This window comes from Carassius auratus, chromosome 34 (assembly GCF_003368295.1).
Source record: "Carassius auratus strain Wakin chromosome 34, ASM336829v1, whole genome shotgun sequence".
NCBI classification, from domain to species: Eukaryota; Metazoa; Chordata; class Actinopteri; order Cypriniformes; family Cyprinidae; genus Carassius; species Carassius auratus.
Window position 1 is genome coordinate 8,273,163 of NC_039276.1, and position 15,752 is coordinate 8,288,914.

General features: G+C 35.9%; 1 protein-coding gene across 5 annotated transcripts in view; it reads right to left on the bottom strand.

Annotated features, from left to right (window-relative positions):
• The window catches only part of lrp1bb (low density lipoprotein receptor-related protein 1Bb), a 250,801-nt gene that overhangs the window by 142,829 nt on the left and 92,220 nt on the right, over nt 1-15,752 (bottom strand). For all 5 annotated transcript variants that reach the window (XR_003277158.1, XM_026217735.1, XM_026217734.1 and 2 more), the window contains one exon: nt 299-418. Coding sequence is in view for 4 of the 5 variants with exons in the window: in XM_026217735.1 (XP_026073520.1) it covers nt 299-418 (120 nt within the window). In the remaining variant the exon portion in view is untranslated. The remainder of the gene's footprint in view (nt 1-298; nt 419-15,752) is intronic.

The window sequence follows — 15,752 nt, forward strand, 5'->3', positions numbered from 1 at the left end:
GAATTTGTGCTGTTAATGCTTAAAAGCAGAGAGACGTAGAGAGATATACTGTATTCCCCGAGAATAATCTATCCAGTTTACAACTTCCTGTTTGAGTCTGATTTCTGCAACTGAGACAATCAGCTCAGTGGATCTCATTTAGACCAAATAAGGCCGAGAAGTCACTTTGACCTCTCTGGAGTCAATGCCTTGCATCAAATAAAGCAGAACTGAGGTGTGAAAAGACACCCTGGGGACGGATAGCCACCCCTCTCCCTCCTCACCACCAGAAGCCGATCATTTGTCTGAGAGTGCCTACCTCTACAGCTACGCCCATCCTCTCCCACCTCGAATCCATCCGCACAGAAGCAGAATGTGCCGTTTCTGGTCATGATGCATCCATAACGGCAGTGCAGCTCGTGACAGGCTGACAGGAGTTCTGTGGGAGGAGAGAGAAAGAAAGAGTTTGAGAACGAGGGAAAAACATGTAAATTGCTTTTTGATTTCACTCCTTCTAAAAGCCCTTCCTTGCCATCAGCACAAGGATGTGCCAGCGTATACTGACAGTTGTGAGCCAGAGGGGGGAATCAATAGCACTCCGTGCAGGTGGAATCAGGGAGGTGTTCCACACAAGGGAAAAAGAGATGAAATTAGAAGAAATACCCAACCTTTCTGTTGAAAATATTCTATGAGGAAAGAAAAAAGGTTTTGTTTGGAGACCTACAGAAGCTTTTAGCAATTCTTCCTGGTCTTTGGTCCACAAAATTCAATCAACCTGCCACAAAAGAGTTGTGCACAACTGGCTATTAGGGTTTTTATTAATAGTCTCCACAGTGGACCTTCTCTGAACACCATATTTAGCAAACATGAAATGGAAATGGCTGCTAGTATCCTGATTGTTTGGCATCCTGTATGAAACATTCTGATTGGTATCCAATACCTTTTTCTTATAATTGAACACCTTATGAATCTGCCATTACTATTGGCAAAAACACTATTGAGGAACAAATATGCAGTTGCATAATGTATCACATGCTGAAAAGTTAATGATCCCGATGAACTACACCTCTTAGGGGGCTTTCACACTGGCAGTTTAGTGCGGAACGGGGCACGGTTCGCATGAAAGATCGCTAATGTGAACGCTGTCATCTGACCCTGGTGCGCACTACCTGACTAGGTGGCTAGGAGACTACCTGGAGAAGGTGGTCTGAGTTCGGTTGCTCCCGAGCTGTGGTGCGGTTTGTGTGAATGTGCAAGCAACACGGACTCGGGTGCGCACTTGTTCAGGAAGTAAAGTATCCCGTGCATGCGTAACACTGTCGATATCATTGTTTCCTCAACACATAGAGAGCCGAGGTTGATTCCACGCACTCCTAAAAGTCAAAATTAAATGAATTAAAATTAAATAATTAAAATAATTAAAATTAATTATTATACTGTGCATAATAGCACCAAGATAACAAAAAAAAATTAATACAACTATGCTCAGTCATGTTGTGTTTTCCATGTGTTTTCCGTGTGCGTAAGTCCGCTTAAAAAGGGTGGTCTGGAGTACGGTTCATGTGAACTCTGGTACGGTTCGCTGCTAATGTGAACCCAATCGTACCAAATCGCGGAAGTGAACCACTATTAATCACATATTATTTTATTGAAATGTGTGTTTGTGTGTGTTTCACTCACTTTCCTGATGAGCGTTACTGTACATCTCATTTGAAATAAGTAATTTCTGTTCACCTTCAGCGTTCTTTAGAGCATTGCAGTAAATTTGCAAGACAGACGCAAGTGCCGTTATGTACTGAAGCTTTGTAAACAAAATGAATGGTTCAAAAAACTTAAATACATAAAAGTGCAGAGAGTAATGTTATGTGCAGTTGTTGCCTTCTCCTGCGCCGTTGTTACTAAGCAACGTGGTAAACAGCAGCTGGCTTGATGACGCAAGCAAACTGCGGATCGGACTCAAATATTATAATATGAACACAGTCCAGTCAGTGGGGGCAGGGGAAGGGGGGGGGGGATCGATCTCGGGTTCGTACCAGGCAAGCGAACCAAGTGTGAAAGCACCCTTAGAGGATAAAAAACTAAACAAAATAAATAATAATAATAAATGTCTGATTGCTATTTTATTGTCCAACTGCATCAAGTACTCTAATGACACATGCAGTCTAACCTATACCCAATCACTACTGATTTGTTTTCTCCTGAAATGCAATGAATTTTTTTTTTTTTTTTTTTTTTTTTTTTTTTTGCATGTTGTGATTTAGGATGAATTTTACAGGTTTTAGAAGTTGTTACAATTTTTTTATAAATCAATCAATCAGTCAATCAATCAATAGTTTATCTATGGATCTATGGGATATGATTTTATGAATCTATGGAATATGGTTTATCTATGGAATAGTTTATCTACGATTTACTGAAATATTTGATTTATTCGCATTCCTAAAAGCTTTAGTTAAAAAAAAAAATCAACAAACGTCTTCATAAAAATAAAAAGACAGAACTGTAAAGAAAACAAATCTACAACTAGGCATACAGTCATATTTAAAAAATGTCACTGTAAGATATAAAAAAAAAAAAACATCACAAAACATGTCTCTATCAATTAAAGTAATAACAGAGACACAAAATCACTTTAATAACAATTTTTGAAAAACTCAAAGATATTTAAATGTACGTTCAAGTTTATTTATCTGATCTGAGCTCTGATATTAGATATAATGCATCCTGTAAGGCAAAGAGCAAAAATGTATTGTATTTTGTGTGTGGAATATCTGACAAAATGAACATAACATGACAATTTTCTACTAAGACAACCCTAAAATTCACTTTCGAGTTGATGTTTTTTTCTGCCTTCCAGCCTGTCATTCTTTCTGTAAGGTCTCAGTGGAATACTATTGCAACAACCTAAAATTATTTTTATACAGTGCAAGCAACAAAGGCCACATCAGCACGTCTCTGAATCCCTCTGTCTGCCTGTCACATATTAAATCATGTGGCAGCTCCTGAGAAAGGCAACAGACCCAACCGTCTATTGTTCACTGCACTCTTCAGACATTTGTGGGTGTGGATTCAACTGTATAATTACAACTACTACAAAGAAAATTGATTTAACAGCTTGACAAAAAAACAAAAACACAAACAGGTCAATTAAGACATTATTTTGATTTGAAATTAAATGAACTATCACAAAGAGGAGCTTTTCTTTAGCTGCTAAACAGTCATTACTGCAAAGGAATGTATGCAAATCAGTTCTTTGATTTATTACATCTTGTGTCTGATAGCTGATTATAAATTAATAGAATCAAATTATATATCTAGTTATATATTCTTCATAATTTAAAACCAAATCTATTTCTGTACATTTTCTTTTTCTGCCCTGTACAACCTATTATACTGTTTTTGTACATCAAAACTGCATACATTAACATACAACAAATATTACTATTACCACTACTAACAAACTAACATCCATTGACACTCGTGAATCCTGATTTTATTATAAAATAACATTACATTTTAAATGTATTTTCTTAAATTATTATTATTGTTGTAGTTGTTGTTAATAAAATATTTATAAAATTAAATATATTGCTATTCTCCATTTTTATATAACTAAACTAAAAAATAAAGTGTCATAGTGCATTCCGCTTATGTGTGCAACATGAATCAGGTGGTCAGTGAACATTTAGGTCAGTCAGTAATGCGTTCAGTAATTTTCATTCCTGTGTTTAGACTCCGGGTCGGCTGGGAACTTCATTAGCACCCAGATCCTCCAAGAATTAAATGTTCGTCGGAAGAGATGCCCAGTCGACCTGAGAATACACACCATTCAAGGGAAGCCGCTGGGTAGAGGTCGTTTCCGCCATTACTCCCCCAAACTAACTCTCTGTGTTGGCAACCTGCATAAGGAGGACATCATGTTCATGGTGCTGGAGGAGTCAACCGCAGCCTTCATACTGGGACACCCCTGCTTAAACGCCCACTAGTCGCACGTCAAATGGACAACCGGTGAGATTCTCAAATGGAGTGATGAATGCTTTGAGAAGTGTATTACTTGTCCAAAGAAGCCACAACCTAGAATTCCTCCAGCTTCAAACCACCTTCCTGTTCTGTCAGAGCCATTGTTAACTGAGAAGATGCGCGAATAAACGCTGAAAATGAACGTGGATTTGCGCAGCTTCTCAGTTAACAATGGCTCTGTGTAGTAACAGCTGCTCTATGTGAAATCACGCAGCTGATGGAATTTACCGCTGATTAGAGAACCGGCTTTGCTGACGAGATGCGCGTAACGATCGGCCGATCGTGATCAGCACAGCCCTAAGATATTTAGAACTAATCCTTATATCTGCTTTTAAACATCAGCACGGTCTCATGATAAGACACATAGCCAGCCAGCAAGCCAGATATTCACAACATTTACCGCTGATGCTGAAAAATGTCATTGCTTTGCTTGGCAATTTTTGGTCATTGCTTTTGCTTGACAGAAAATTATACATAAATCATATCAGAGAGAGATCAACATTTAAACAGAATAAAGTGACAGTCCACCCACAATAATATTTTCTTAAGAACGTGTCTAATGAAAGTAAAAGTTACTCAAAATAAAACTGCTCCAGTCAAGTACAGATACTTAAAAAAAAATACTTAAGTACAGTAACAAAGTAAAGTTTCTCCATTACTGTCAACCACTGTATTAGAGTGAATGTGTCCTGGTTGTGGGTACTCTCATATGACCTGAATGCTGCTGAAAATGATAAATGACAATTTTTTTAATTAAAAATGAGGTCACGATTGGAGTTATTTTTTGTACATTTATTTTTAATTCAACAAAACGTTACATCATGCATAATCATGACTAATCATGGTTTACATTTTTACGAGTAGCATACTATTAATTGTAATATGTATTTTATATAGTTAGTTTTATATTGCATGCTTAATATTGTAAATAAACCAGTAAATTCAATAAACATCTTACCTTTGGGGATTTAAGTCAAGTTATCCTAACTTTAAGAGGTTATTTCTGATGATTTTAAAGAACAATGGATCTCATTCAATAATAGTGTATACACAAATCTGCCTATGAATGTTTTCAGGGGTAAAACATGATTCATCAATAACTTTAAAAGTAAAATGTATTCTAAATGTATGTAAAATGCAAAACAAATATGCATATGTGCAGCTGACTAATAAGAGGCCTGTAACCTTGGTCTGTTTTTAAAGGTGTTTATTGTATTTGAACTGGTTTTGAGAATGGTAGCATTGCTCAAAGATCTTTCTATGCATCTCTCAGATGACAATTTGTCCTTTCTGAGATTGACGAAAGGCCATTGAGAGTTTTGTGAAAAGCTCTTATATGCTGCTAGTTGGCACACAGTTGCTTATTTAAAATAGTTTAAATAGTTTCACATTGAAATGAGGTTGAGAACAAATTAATGCTCATACGCGGACTGGGAATGTGAAGAAATTAAGCTCTCTTCTGCTTATAAATAAAAATAATCCATGCTATTATTAGTGAATGAGACACATTCTTTTCAGGATTTATTCAAAAGTTTTGTCTTTAATGCAAAAGTAAGAAAAATAAGACAATAATAGCAAGAATTTTGCTTTAGAATGTTACATGAGTTTGGGGCCAGAAGCAGTAAAGGTTATTTTATTTTTATTTATTTATTTTTTTCCATGGCAAAGCACTTATGTTTCTTGTAACAGAGGGTATCTCCTCCAATCACTGTCACCCCAGCCCACATGAAGGCTCACCACAGGAGGGGTGTAAAAACAAAATGCAGCTGACAGCGATTGACGAGGCACACTTGATGCTTATTGTGCCCTGTCATCGCTGCCATAAATCCAGCCCCACGTCTTTTATGTGCTGAGTCAGCCTCCCCTTGTGCATCACAAACTGTCCTTGAGGTCAAGGAACGATGCCACATGAGGGGCCACCAGTAAGCCGTTGGTCCCCTGGTCCAGCCAAGCGGGAACTGTCTCCTTTTATGGGACCTTTTCTTTAAAATTCCTACAGAGAAATGTCAAGGGCAGAACTTTAAAGGCCTTGAAAAAAAAAAAAAAGCAAGATATCAGTGGGACTCCTGGCTCACTTGTTGCCTTAGGTAGCATCCTTTGACTTTTTCGAAAATATAATATAATATATATATATATATATATATATATATATATATATATATATATATATATATATATATATATATATATATATATATATATATATATATATATATATATATATATCCCTCTATGTTTCTTTTACATTTTTGACATAAAGTATACAGTATTTAAACAAAACATTTTAATCATGAAAGAATCCTATCGGATTTTCGACAAAAAATTTTAAGCTACAAAATTAAGATAGTTACCGGTAACTGTTTTTAACATTTATAATGTTTCTTGATCATACTTAGAATGATTTCTGAAGGAGCATGTGACACTGAATACTGAAGCAATGACTGCTGAAATTGTAGCTTTGTCTATTGCATATTTAAGCATTGCCCACCAGACCACATCTCAACTCAACTCAACTCAACTTTATTTATAAAGCACTTTCAACACCACAAGTGGAACCAAAGTGCTGTACAGAAAGTATAAAAGAGAAACATAAAAAAAACAAAAAACAGTCATACACTGAAAAAAAGTTTTCAAGCAGTACCTCATCTAATTAATAATTTGTCTTTCAATTTAGTTTACAATTATTTGTTTCATTTTTCAAATAATATTTTTTTCGTTCAAAACATTGTTGAATATAAATATTTTTCATTAAGTGCTCAATGGAAAAATATTTGTTTGGATGAATGTACAATTTCGAGCATGCCTGCGCATGCATATTAAACAAAAAAAGCGACGACCAGCCACCTGATCTTAATTCAGGGTTCCCACACATCCCTGCAAATGTTTACCCTGCAATTCATTTTGTGTTTGAGTAGCTGGCTATGGTTCGGCAGTTGGTTCAGTATTTTTAGTAGTATAATCTGTCAAGCCTTGGCAATCAGCTGTTCTAAATGCTGCCAATTTATTTAAGTTTACATTGTATTATGACGGTGTACGCAACAACTCCATACTTGCGTTCTGTTTCCAACTTTTTTTTTTTTTTTTTGGCCGGTGGATATTATTTGTTGCATCATAAAAAAAAAAAAAAGATTTCTGATGGGGAAAAAAAAAAAAATCCTAATTCAATGCTTGTCGAATTCCACAGATTTAAGAAAATGTCAATGTTTGCCAGCTACTAAATGTTAAAAAATGTTTTAAAAAATCTGAAAATGTCAAACTCAGAAGAATGTTAAAAATCTGACACTTTAGTAGCAAGTTACGGATATGTAAAATGTTAATAAAATGATGTATTGAAAATTATTGATGTCTTTTTGGATTAGATTTGTATCAGATGCTATTAATGATGTTTCTTAATGGGAATCATGTTTTATTAAATTAATGTTTTTATTTGTATAAAACTAAATTTCTATTAACTATTCTATTAAGATAAATTAAATCTATATCTGTTGGATTGGATAAAGTTAAATATTTCTAATACATATTTCTTAAATTTAAAACAATTGTTTAATTGAATCTTTATATATTTGATTGAGAAAACTAAATTATTCTAATATTTCTTAAATGAGAAAGTTTGTTTTAATTAAATCTATATCTTTTTGTTTAGATCAAAAATAGAATTTAAATTAATTTACTTTCATCAACAAGAAAAATATACTTTCTATCAGGTTTTACTAAATAGTTTTCATAGACAGAGAAAATATTGTTTAGAGCAAGTTATTTATTTTTAATTGGTACAAGTAATAAAATATAGATGTGAACCATTACCCTAAATTTTTTTAATTGGTTGAATGAAATTTTTTTTTCAGTGTATGACATACACACTTACAAAGCATTGTCAAAAGCTAAAGAAAACAAATAAGTTTTAAGCGCACTCTGAAAAACACCCAATAAAGGGCAAGTTTTTACAGACTGAGGAAGGTAAATCCAAAGCTTAGGAGCTGCAACAGAAAATGCCCGATCACCTTTACATTTTAAACGGGTTCGTGGAACCACAAGAAGCAACTGATCATTCGAGTGCAGAGATCTGCTGGATTGACAGCGGCTGATTAAATCAGTATCATACTCAGGGGCTAGACCATGCAGAGGTCTCCAACTATTATTAATTTAATGAGAGGCTCAACAGAACTCAGATAACAATGAATTAAACCTGTGGCAAATTAAGACAGAATAGAAATTATGTGTGGGAATTAAACACATAAAGTTTTTACTCTTATCAATAACTTAGAGAAGATTCTTTCTTCTGTTGATACACAGATGGCCTGGAAACTACTTATTACCCCACCCACACAAACACTAACATGAGTGAAAAGAAACAGCAGCAGAAGTGTGTGATTTTACTTCCCCATATGGATTAATTACAGGCCAGCTCTGGAGACCTTCCTGGCCTTTGTTTCTCCAAGGTCTGTCTTAATCCGATCCTTTGCCTGGTTTTCAGGGCCCCCTGATTAATCTGGGACCAAATTAAGATGCTGATTTTTGCACAAGCCATGGTCATTGGAGAAGCAATAGTGTTTAATAAGCATGCCATAGGCCTGCCTCTCTGAGACGAATTAGATTTGTTAAAAATGGTACTCTCTTGACAATTTAATGTTCACACAGTCTGTATCCAAACTGATGAATTCCTGACATTAAAGTATACTGTATTTATCAAGATCTGTTTATGCAAAATGCAAAAATCATTTCCATATGTAAGGTCAATTTAGCTCAAAGGGAATCATTTAAGATTTTAAAGGGAATTTGAACAGAATCACTGTTTCACGGCTGTTCACGGAGACACCCTGCGATTCAGTGAACTAGCCATTTAACATCAAATCTGCGCTGGATATTAATATCCAAACTATAGTGAAAACACTATTAATTAGCACAGTAACAAGATCGGCAGTTTAAGACATTAACTTGTAAGCACAAAACACAAGATAATTCTCTTTTCAATATGAATAAGGCTTTATTAGATAAATCTAAGACATATAAACTAATCTAACACATAAACACACGCACACACACATTCACACAAGTTGCAGGAAGGTCGAAAGTTAGGGAAAGATGAGTTTAAGAGAATGGAAATATGGAATCCCAAATTCACAGCAATACGTTAAATTGCATAAACATGAACAACCATCAATCATGTAATTAGCGCTCGCATTGCTTTACACCAGTAAAGGTCACAGTCTGGAGGTAAAGTTACTTGCATCTCCTGTGAAGAAGGAGACTCGGTGAAAGGGCTATCCCGAGGTCGTTGATTGGCTGGAAGTTCAGTCTCTGAAGTGACGTCTTGGGAAGCCCGTGGTTGTTGGCTGAAAGTGCAGAGTCATGTGAGCTGATTGAAGTTGAACGGACGTTACAAAACTTAACTCAGAACACGAAACTCTCAAACGGAAAAGAAAAGAAATAAAGTTTGACGAGACTAGGTTGTGTTCCTTCTCATCGTGGCATAGTAGCAGCAGGCAGGCATGCTGGAACCGCGCTCAAAGAACAATGATGACTAACCGCATGGCTAGATGCTACAAGCTAAAGCTAGGTAGCAAAGCTACAAGTTAAAAGCTAAGAGCAGGCATGACGAATAGCATGACTGATAGCACGAGCAAGGCTGGAACTAAAAGCAGACTAAAAGCAAGTCATGACTGATAGCACAAGCAATGCTAGAACTAAAAGCTAAATTTCATGGTGTCCAAAGTATTTAAACTTCCTTGTTGGCCACCCCTCAAATGTTGCCTTGACCAATCAGATATGGTCTTGGCTCGGGGGGGTATCATAAATCATTTGTTTATCTTACCAAGCATGTGGTTCTTGCCTCACGGGGTCTAATTTTGGACATGATTCCTATAACACGATTATGATATATTTTACAAATAAATGATGGTCAGGACAATATCAAGCAAGAAAATTCGATTATATCAATACTAGACATGACTATGTATCCTATAGTTATCAAAAGACATACACAATAAGTGATTATACATGAATGATAAATTTATAAGTCTTTTTGAGTTCATTCTGGTCCATATATAATGTACAAAAAGCAGTTTCTTTGCCATTCTCTGGCAAAGGGACTTTTCTGTGAAGACAAAGGTTTAAAGCCCTTCCCCCTTAGGAATTTCAGTCTGGTTCTGCTGGGTGGGGGAAGTCAATGCAAGTATTTAACTTGATCTCCTGGGTTTACAGGTGATGTCCAGCGTTGCATTTCAATCACGAACAATAAATTTGACAATCTCTTCTTCGAATTAAAATTGTCAATAATTGTTCTATTGGTTTTAATGTTGAAAGCTGTTGTGTGAACAAATTGGTTGGTTGGTTATCTTGCTTGGTTCTTGTGGCACTAGAACTGATTTATGACTTCCTGAGGAGTTCGGCTCTCGTTTCAATGCACACAGCTCTTATAGACTCTTTAATTTGTCTGGTTCGACTCATTTCTGCTACACATAATTACATTACAATAAATGTGATAATACAATTTATAATACAATGATAAGAAAAACATTCTTATGTTCACCAAGGCTGCAATTATTTAATACAGTTACAGTTAATACAGTTACAACAAGGGTGTCAAACTCAAAGAGTTTTCTTTCCAACCCTACTCCAACACCCCCGTAGTTTTCAAATAAGCCAGAAGGACTTGATTAGCTGGATCAGGTGTGTTTAATTAGGGTTGAATCTAAACTCCAGGTATTACAAAATACAGTTAAAAACAGTGTTCCTGTGAAAATGTTTACAGTCTAAAACTGTTTTCTATTTTAACATATAGCATTTATTTATTTTCTAGAATGTCTAAACTGTGTATATTCTGTGTGCAGGGGAAAATTCGGACCACGTGCTTGATAAGATAACATATTATTTATGATACCCCGAGCAAAGACAATATCTAATTGCTCAAGACAACATTTGAGGTGAGGTCAAAAGGCTAGTTTTAATACTCAGGACACCATCAAATGCTGCTTTTAGCATGCTTCTTAGCTTTTGCTTTTAGTCATACTTTTAGTCATCACTTATAGTGTTCTTTGAGCGTGGTTCCAGTGTGCTTCGGCCTGCACGCCTGCTGCTACTTAGCCACGATGAGAAGAAACACCAGCTGGTCTCGTCAAACTTTACTTCTGTTCTTTAACTTTAGTTTCTTTTTCTTTTCCGTTTGAGAGTTTCGTGTTCTGAGTTCGTGTTAAGTTTTGTAACGCCGTGTCTTCGAGTCTGACCTCGAGTGCCTGTTCAACTTCAACCAGCCTACAACTCTGTGTCTTCAGCCAACGCCCAACCACGGGCTTCCCAAGATGTCACTTCAACGACTACTGAACTTCCAGCCAATCAGCAATCAGAAACCCCCTTTTCAACGACAACAAAGGGAACCCCGTTACACAGGCAATGCAAGTACCTCCAGACTCTGATCTATAGTGATGTATCTAATATAATTCTAACCTCATTGAGGAACTCAATGCGAGGGTTATTTAAGTGATTGTTGGCTGTTCATGTCTATGCAATTTCACGTATTGCTGTAAACTTGGGATTCCATATTTCCATTCTCTTTCCTTAACTTTCGATCTTCCTGCAACTTGTGTGAATGTGTGAGTGTGTGCGCTTATGTGTTAGATTAGGTTATAAGTCTTAGATTTATCTAATAAAGCCTTATTCATATTGAAAAGAGAAGTATTTTGTGTTTTCTGCTTACAAGTTAATGTCTTAAACTGCCGATCTTGTTGCTGTGCTAATTGATAGTGTTTTCACTATACTTTGGATATTAATATCCAGTGCAGATTTGATGTTAATCGCAGGGCATCTCAGTGATCAGCCGTGAAACAGTGATTCTGTTCAAATTCCCTTTAAAAATTAAAAGATTCCCTTTGAGCTAAACTGACCTGTTTCCCTTACAGTTGCATCATGGGATATCACACAACCTTCAGCTTAAAGCACCACAAAAGTCATGCATAAAAACCATAAGCACATTTAGCAAAGCTGTGCTATGCTGTGATCATTACCAACAAGACTGTTCCTGCTCCTCTAGATAATCCCATTAGTGAAAATGAGACTAAAAATGACCGAAGGATCCTGGATTAAAAAAAATCCTGGGTTTATCCTGGAGAGTTAGCTATGCCTTTATTAACTCAGATGGGTCAAAAAGTCAACTGTGATTGCTTGTTATTGCACAAATTTGACCCTACATTATTCAAACGAGGTACTTGACTTTCACATTTATGGTTGCCTGATAATTAAAGGTGAATGACCCACTGAGACTAACAATATGAGCCATCTTCAAACAACAGTGAACAACCACATCACAGAACATCATAGGTTTCATCTGAAAATGACCAGCAGTTAGCAAGGGGAACACTTAATGTGTTCTGGATGAAATTCCGTATCATTATATAAAACAAATTCAATAAATATGCTAATAGCTTTTGTGTAGGTGAATGCACTCCACTTTTCTTTAAACTGAAGAGAAAACAGGAAAAGGCTTGCACTGCATTTTTGTACTGTTGTTACTGCTGCCTTCCTGAACCTAGGGGGATACTGTTTGTTTGTTTATATGAATTGTTGGAAATTAAAAGTTAATCAAGTGAAATAACTGAATGCTGTTGAGAGGCAGAGCAAGGGAGGGAAGGTACATACGTATTTGACATGGTTTTTCATTACTTTGCAAAAGCAGCGGTATCTATTAACAAAGTATTTTTTTACAACTATATAAAAAAATATGGTGATATAGAAAATACAATATATAGTACTGTATTCTTGACTAAATAAATGCACACTTTGGGGAGCATAAGAGACTAATTTAAAAAATATCTGACAAATTTAGCTGACCCCAAACTTTTGAACGGTAATGAAATATTATCAAATTAAATTAGACATCATTAAAACAAACTTTGAATGCCGGTTAATTGCTTTGTGTGTCTTTAAGCATAGATAGATGGATCTGTTTCCGCTTTAAGCAGGAGAGGATCATCTCAATGGATCAAATGATAGATAATTTAACATGTATAACAGTAAGCAGGCAGTTTTAATGTACAACACATATGGAGAATTATTTCTGTAATCAAATTTCAGGGCTGTGAAGAGACTTCTTCTGTACTGAAAGAGACTTTCTCTAAGCGTTCTTCTTATTTTATTTTCTACTTCTTTAATTACTCCAATTGGTATGTAATTGCATTTTAGGAAAGGAATCATAAGCTGCTTTTTAATGACTGAGCGTAACAAAAGCACAATCTTTGGAATTTCTTAAGAGTGTTCAGTTGTTATTGCATTTCAGCATAAAGAAAATGCTAATTCAATTTGTTCAATTTGATATTAGCTTTCTTTCTAACTATCATTACCATTCCTAGTGTCTACAACTGTACCACTTGTCCTATGGCTGCACAAGATGAGAAAACTCAAGAAAAAAGAAGAGTCTCAGGGTCAAGAAAAAGTCAGAGTTTCTTCCTCCTCTACTGCAGAATGGTTAAGGTGTTTATATACTCAGAGAAATCAGGATAATGGGCACCTGTGTCGATTGGTTTATTCTTAAGTGATTTATGACCATACATCGATAAAGGGAAGCAGTCCAACATGTTTACATGCAGCTTAAGCATAACCAGTGCATGTAAACACATTCAATAAAGCCTACGGCCAGTCAGTTCCAAAAATAAATAAAAGCCTGTGGTAACCGAAAAAAACAAGATGGCAAAAAATATTGAATCCAAGATTTGGTGATAATATACTGTAGATTACTGTAGATATTGAGATATTTACAAGCAATCTTTATCTATTTATTTTTACTAAGTTGGGTATTTTCAGAATGGCACGAGCGTCAATCAAATCTAGAAAAAAAAGATCTATACATAATCCATATACCGTAATAATAATCACTTGATGTTGAGTTGCTACATAAATGGTCAAAAAAGTATTTGAAAGCACCTTTGAATAACCACAAGTTACTATGACCAAATTTTGTCACCACAGACACTTTTCTTGCCACTTGTATGCTCACAGCTTGTGAGAAACTTCTGAAAATTCCACCTAAGAGCTCCTAAATTCAAATGTGCCCTCTTTTCATCTCCACCTGTCAAGTATCAGTGCTGGCTGAGAGGAGCCAGATTTTGCACAGTGAAAAATACGTAGCCAGGTGCTGAAAAGAAAAAAGAAAGGTGAAAAAAAAAGGTTTTTCATAACATCTCTAAAAATCTCCAGTCCAGTGAAATATAATCATTAAAATAAAGAATTGCCAAAGTGTGTGAAGGTGAAATAGAATGCTGTCTTTGTCTTCCATATGGGCACAGTTTTGTGTAATACCCTCCTGGGATTCATTATGTAAATTCATTATGAGTGGGAGGGAAAGTGTCAGTGAAGACCCAGCTGCCATGCTCCAACTTCTCTGCGATGACCTCATTTCCTTCCGTCTGCAGTGTATGGTTGGAAACACATGTTGAATGTCCTGACAATTAAATCACCAACAAAAACACATCCAGACTTTCCACTTCTGTGTAACCTGTAAATCTGTATTACGTATCATTACTAACACCTGTATGTGGTTTACAAGTTAATGTAATTTTCCTTGAACAAGTTGAAAAAACATCAAATTAAAGGTGAAAAACTAAATAGAACGAAGACATTTGAAAAACATGTACTATATGACTGCAGTGAAGTAAACTGCAACTAAAAAGTCTGCAAACTGAGCAAGAGTGGAATGAAAAAACGATTTATTGCCCCAGGCACTCGTTGCTTAATTAGCTGTATCTAAAAACAAACAAATGGAGGAGGAGAACAATGAACATAATGTCTCTTAATGCTTCCTAACACCCAATGATAACTTTCTGTGATACATCACTTCAGGCTCTTAGCACCTCCTTCTTTATCTGCAATACATCAAGTCAAAACTTTTATCTTTCTGCCCACGGAAATAGACCAATATCTTTCCTTGCACTGGAAGGTGATTGGTTCTTCTGTCAGAGAAAGATGTTTGGAGATTAGCCTTTGCTTTAGGGCAGATAAACCTGAAAAGTGAGGATTGGCTCATAAGGAATGAGCTAATATAGTGGCAAAGGGCAATATCATCATGTAGACACAATTCTGAATTTTTCAACATATAATCCCAGATTTGTGACATTTAAACACAAATCTGTGAGATGAAGAACTGCAAGAGATGAAGAGCAGCAAGAAAAAAAGTCTGAATTGTAAAACAAATTAAAAAATCTACTTTTAAAAATTATTTTTATTATTCCATGGCAGAAACCGGCTCCTTAAATAAATAAATAAATAAGTTAATAAGTTAATAAATACTTTTCGGATACAACTGTCTATTCAAACCTAACAACACGTACATGAGTCACATTTCTCAGGCACTTCAAAATTAATTATTATTCTTCCACCAGTCTCTTAAGTCTAGAAAAATGTGTTGTTGCTCCAACCCTGCAGGAAACCCCTGCAATCCACCTGACATTATAATCTGGTGTTGTTTATATGGGTCACTGGCCTGTTTTCAGACAGGCTCTGGATCAAAGGGCAGGATCAGATGCTCCTGGCACTGCCCAGCAGGATGCCATACTCTTCCAGTTTACCAAAGGTCGCACTGCTTTGCCAGCCTGAGGTGTGCCGCCTCTACTAACAGGCATCCACCCAATGCCAACTGCTGAGTCAGTATTGTCATATCACAGAGTCCAGGTGGATCCACCTGCTTGTTTTTGTGGCTTGGATGATTGTGAACAAGAGTTGATTGTGTCCAACATTACACCTGCGGCGTCATACACCTGCTTGCCTTC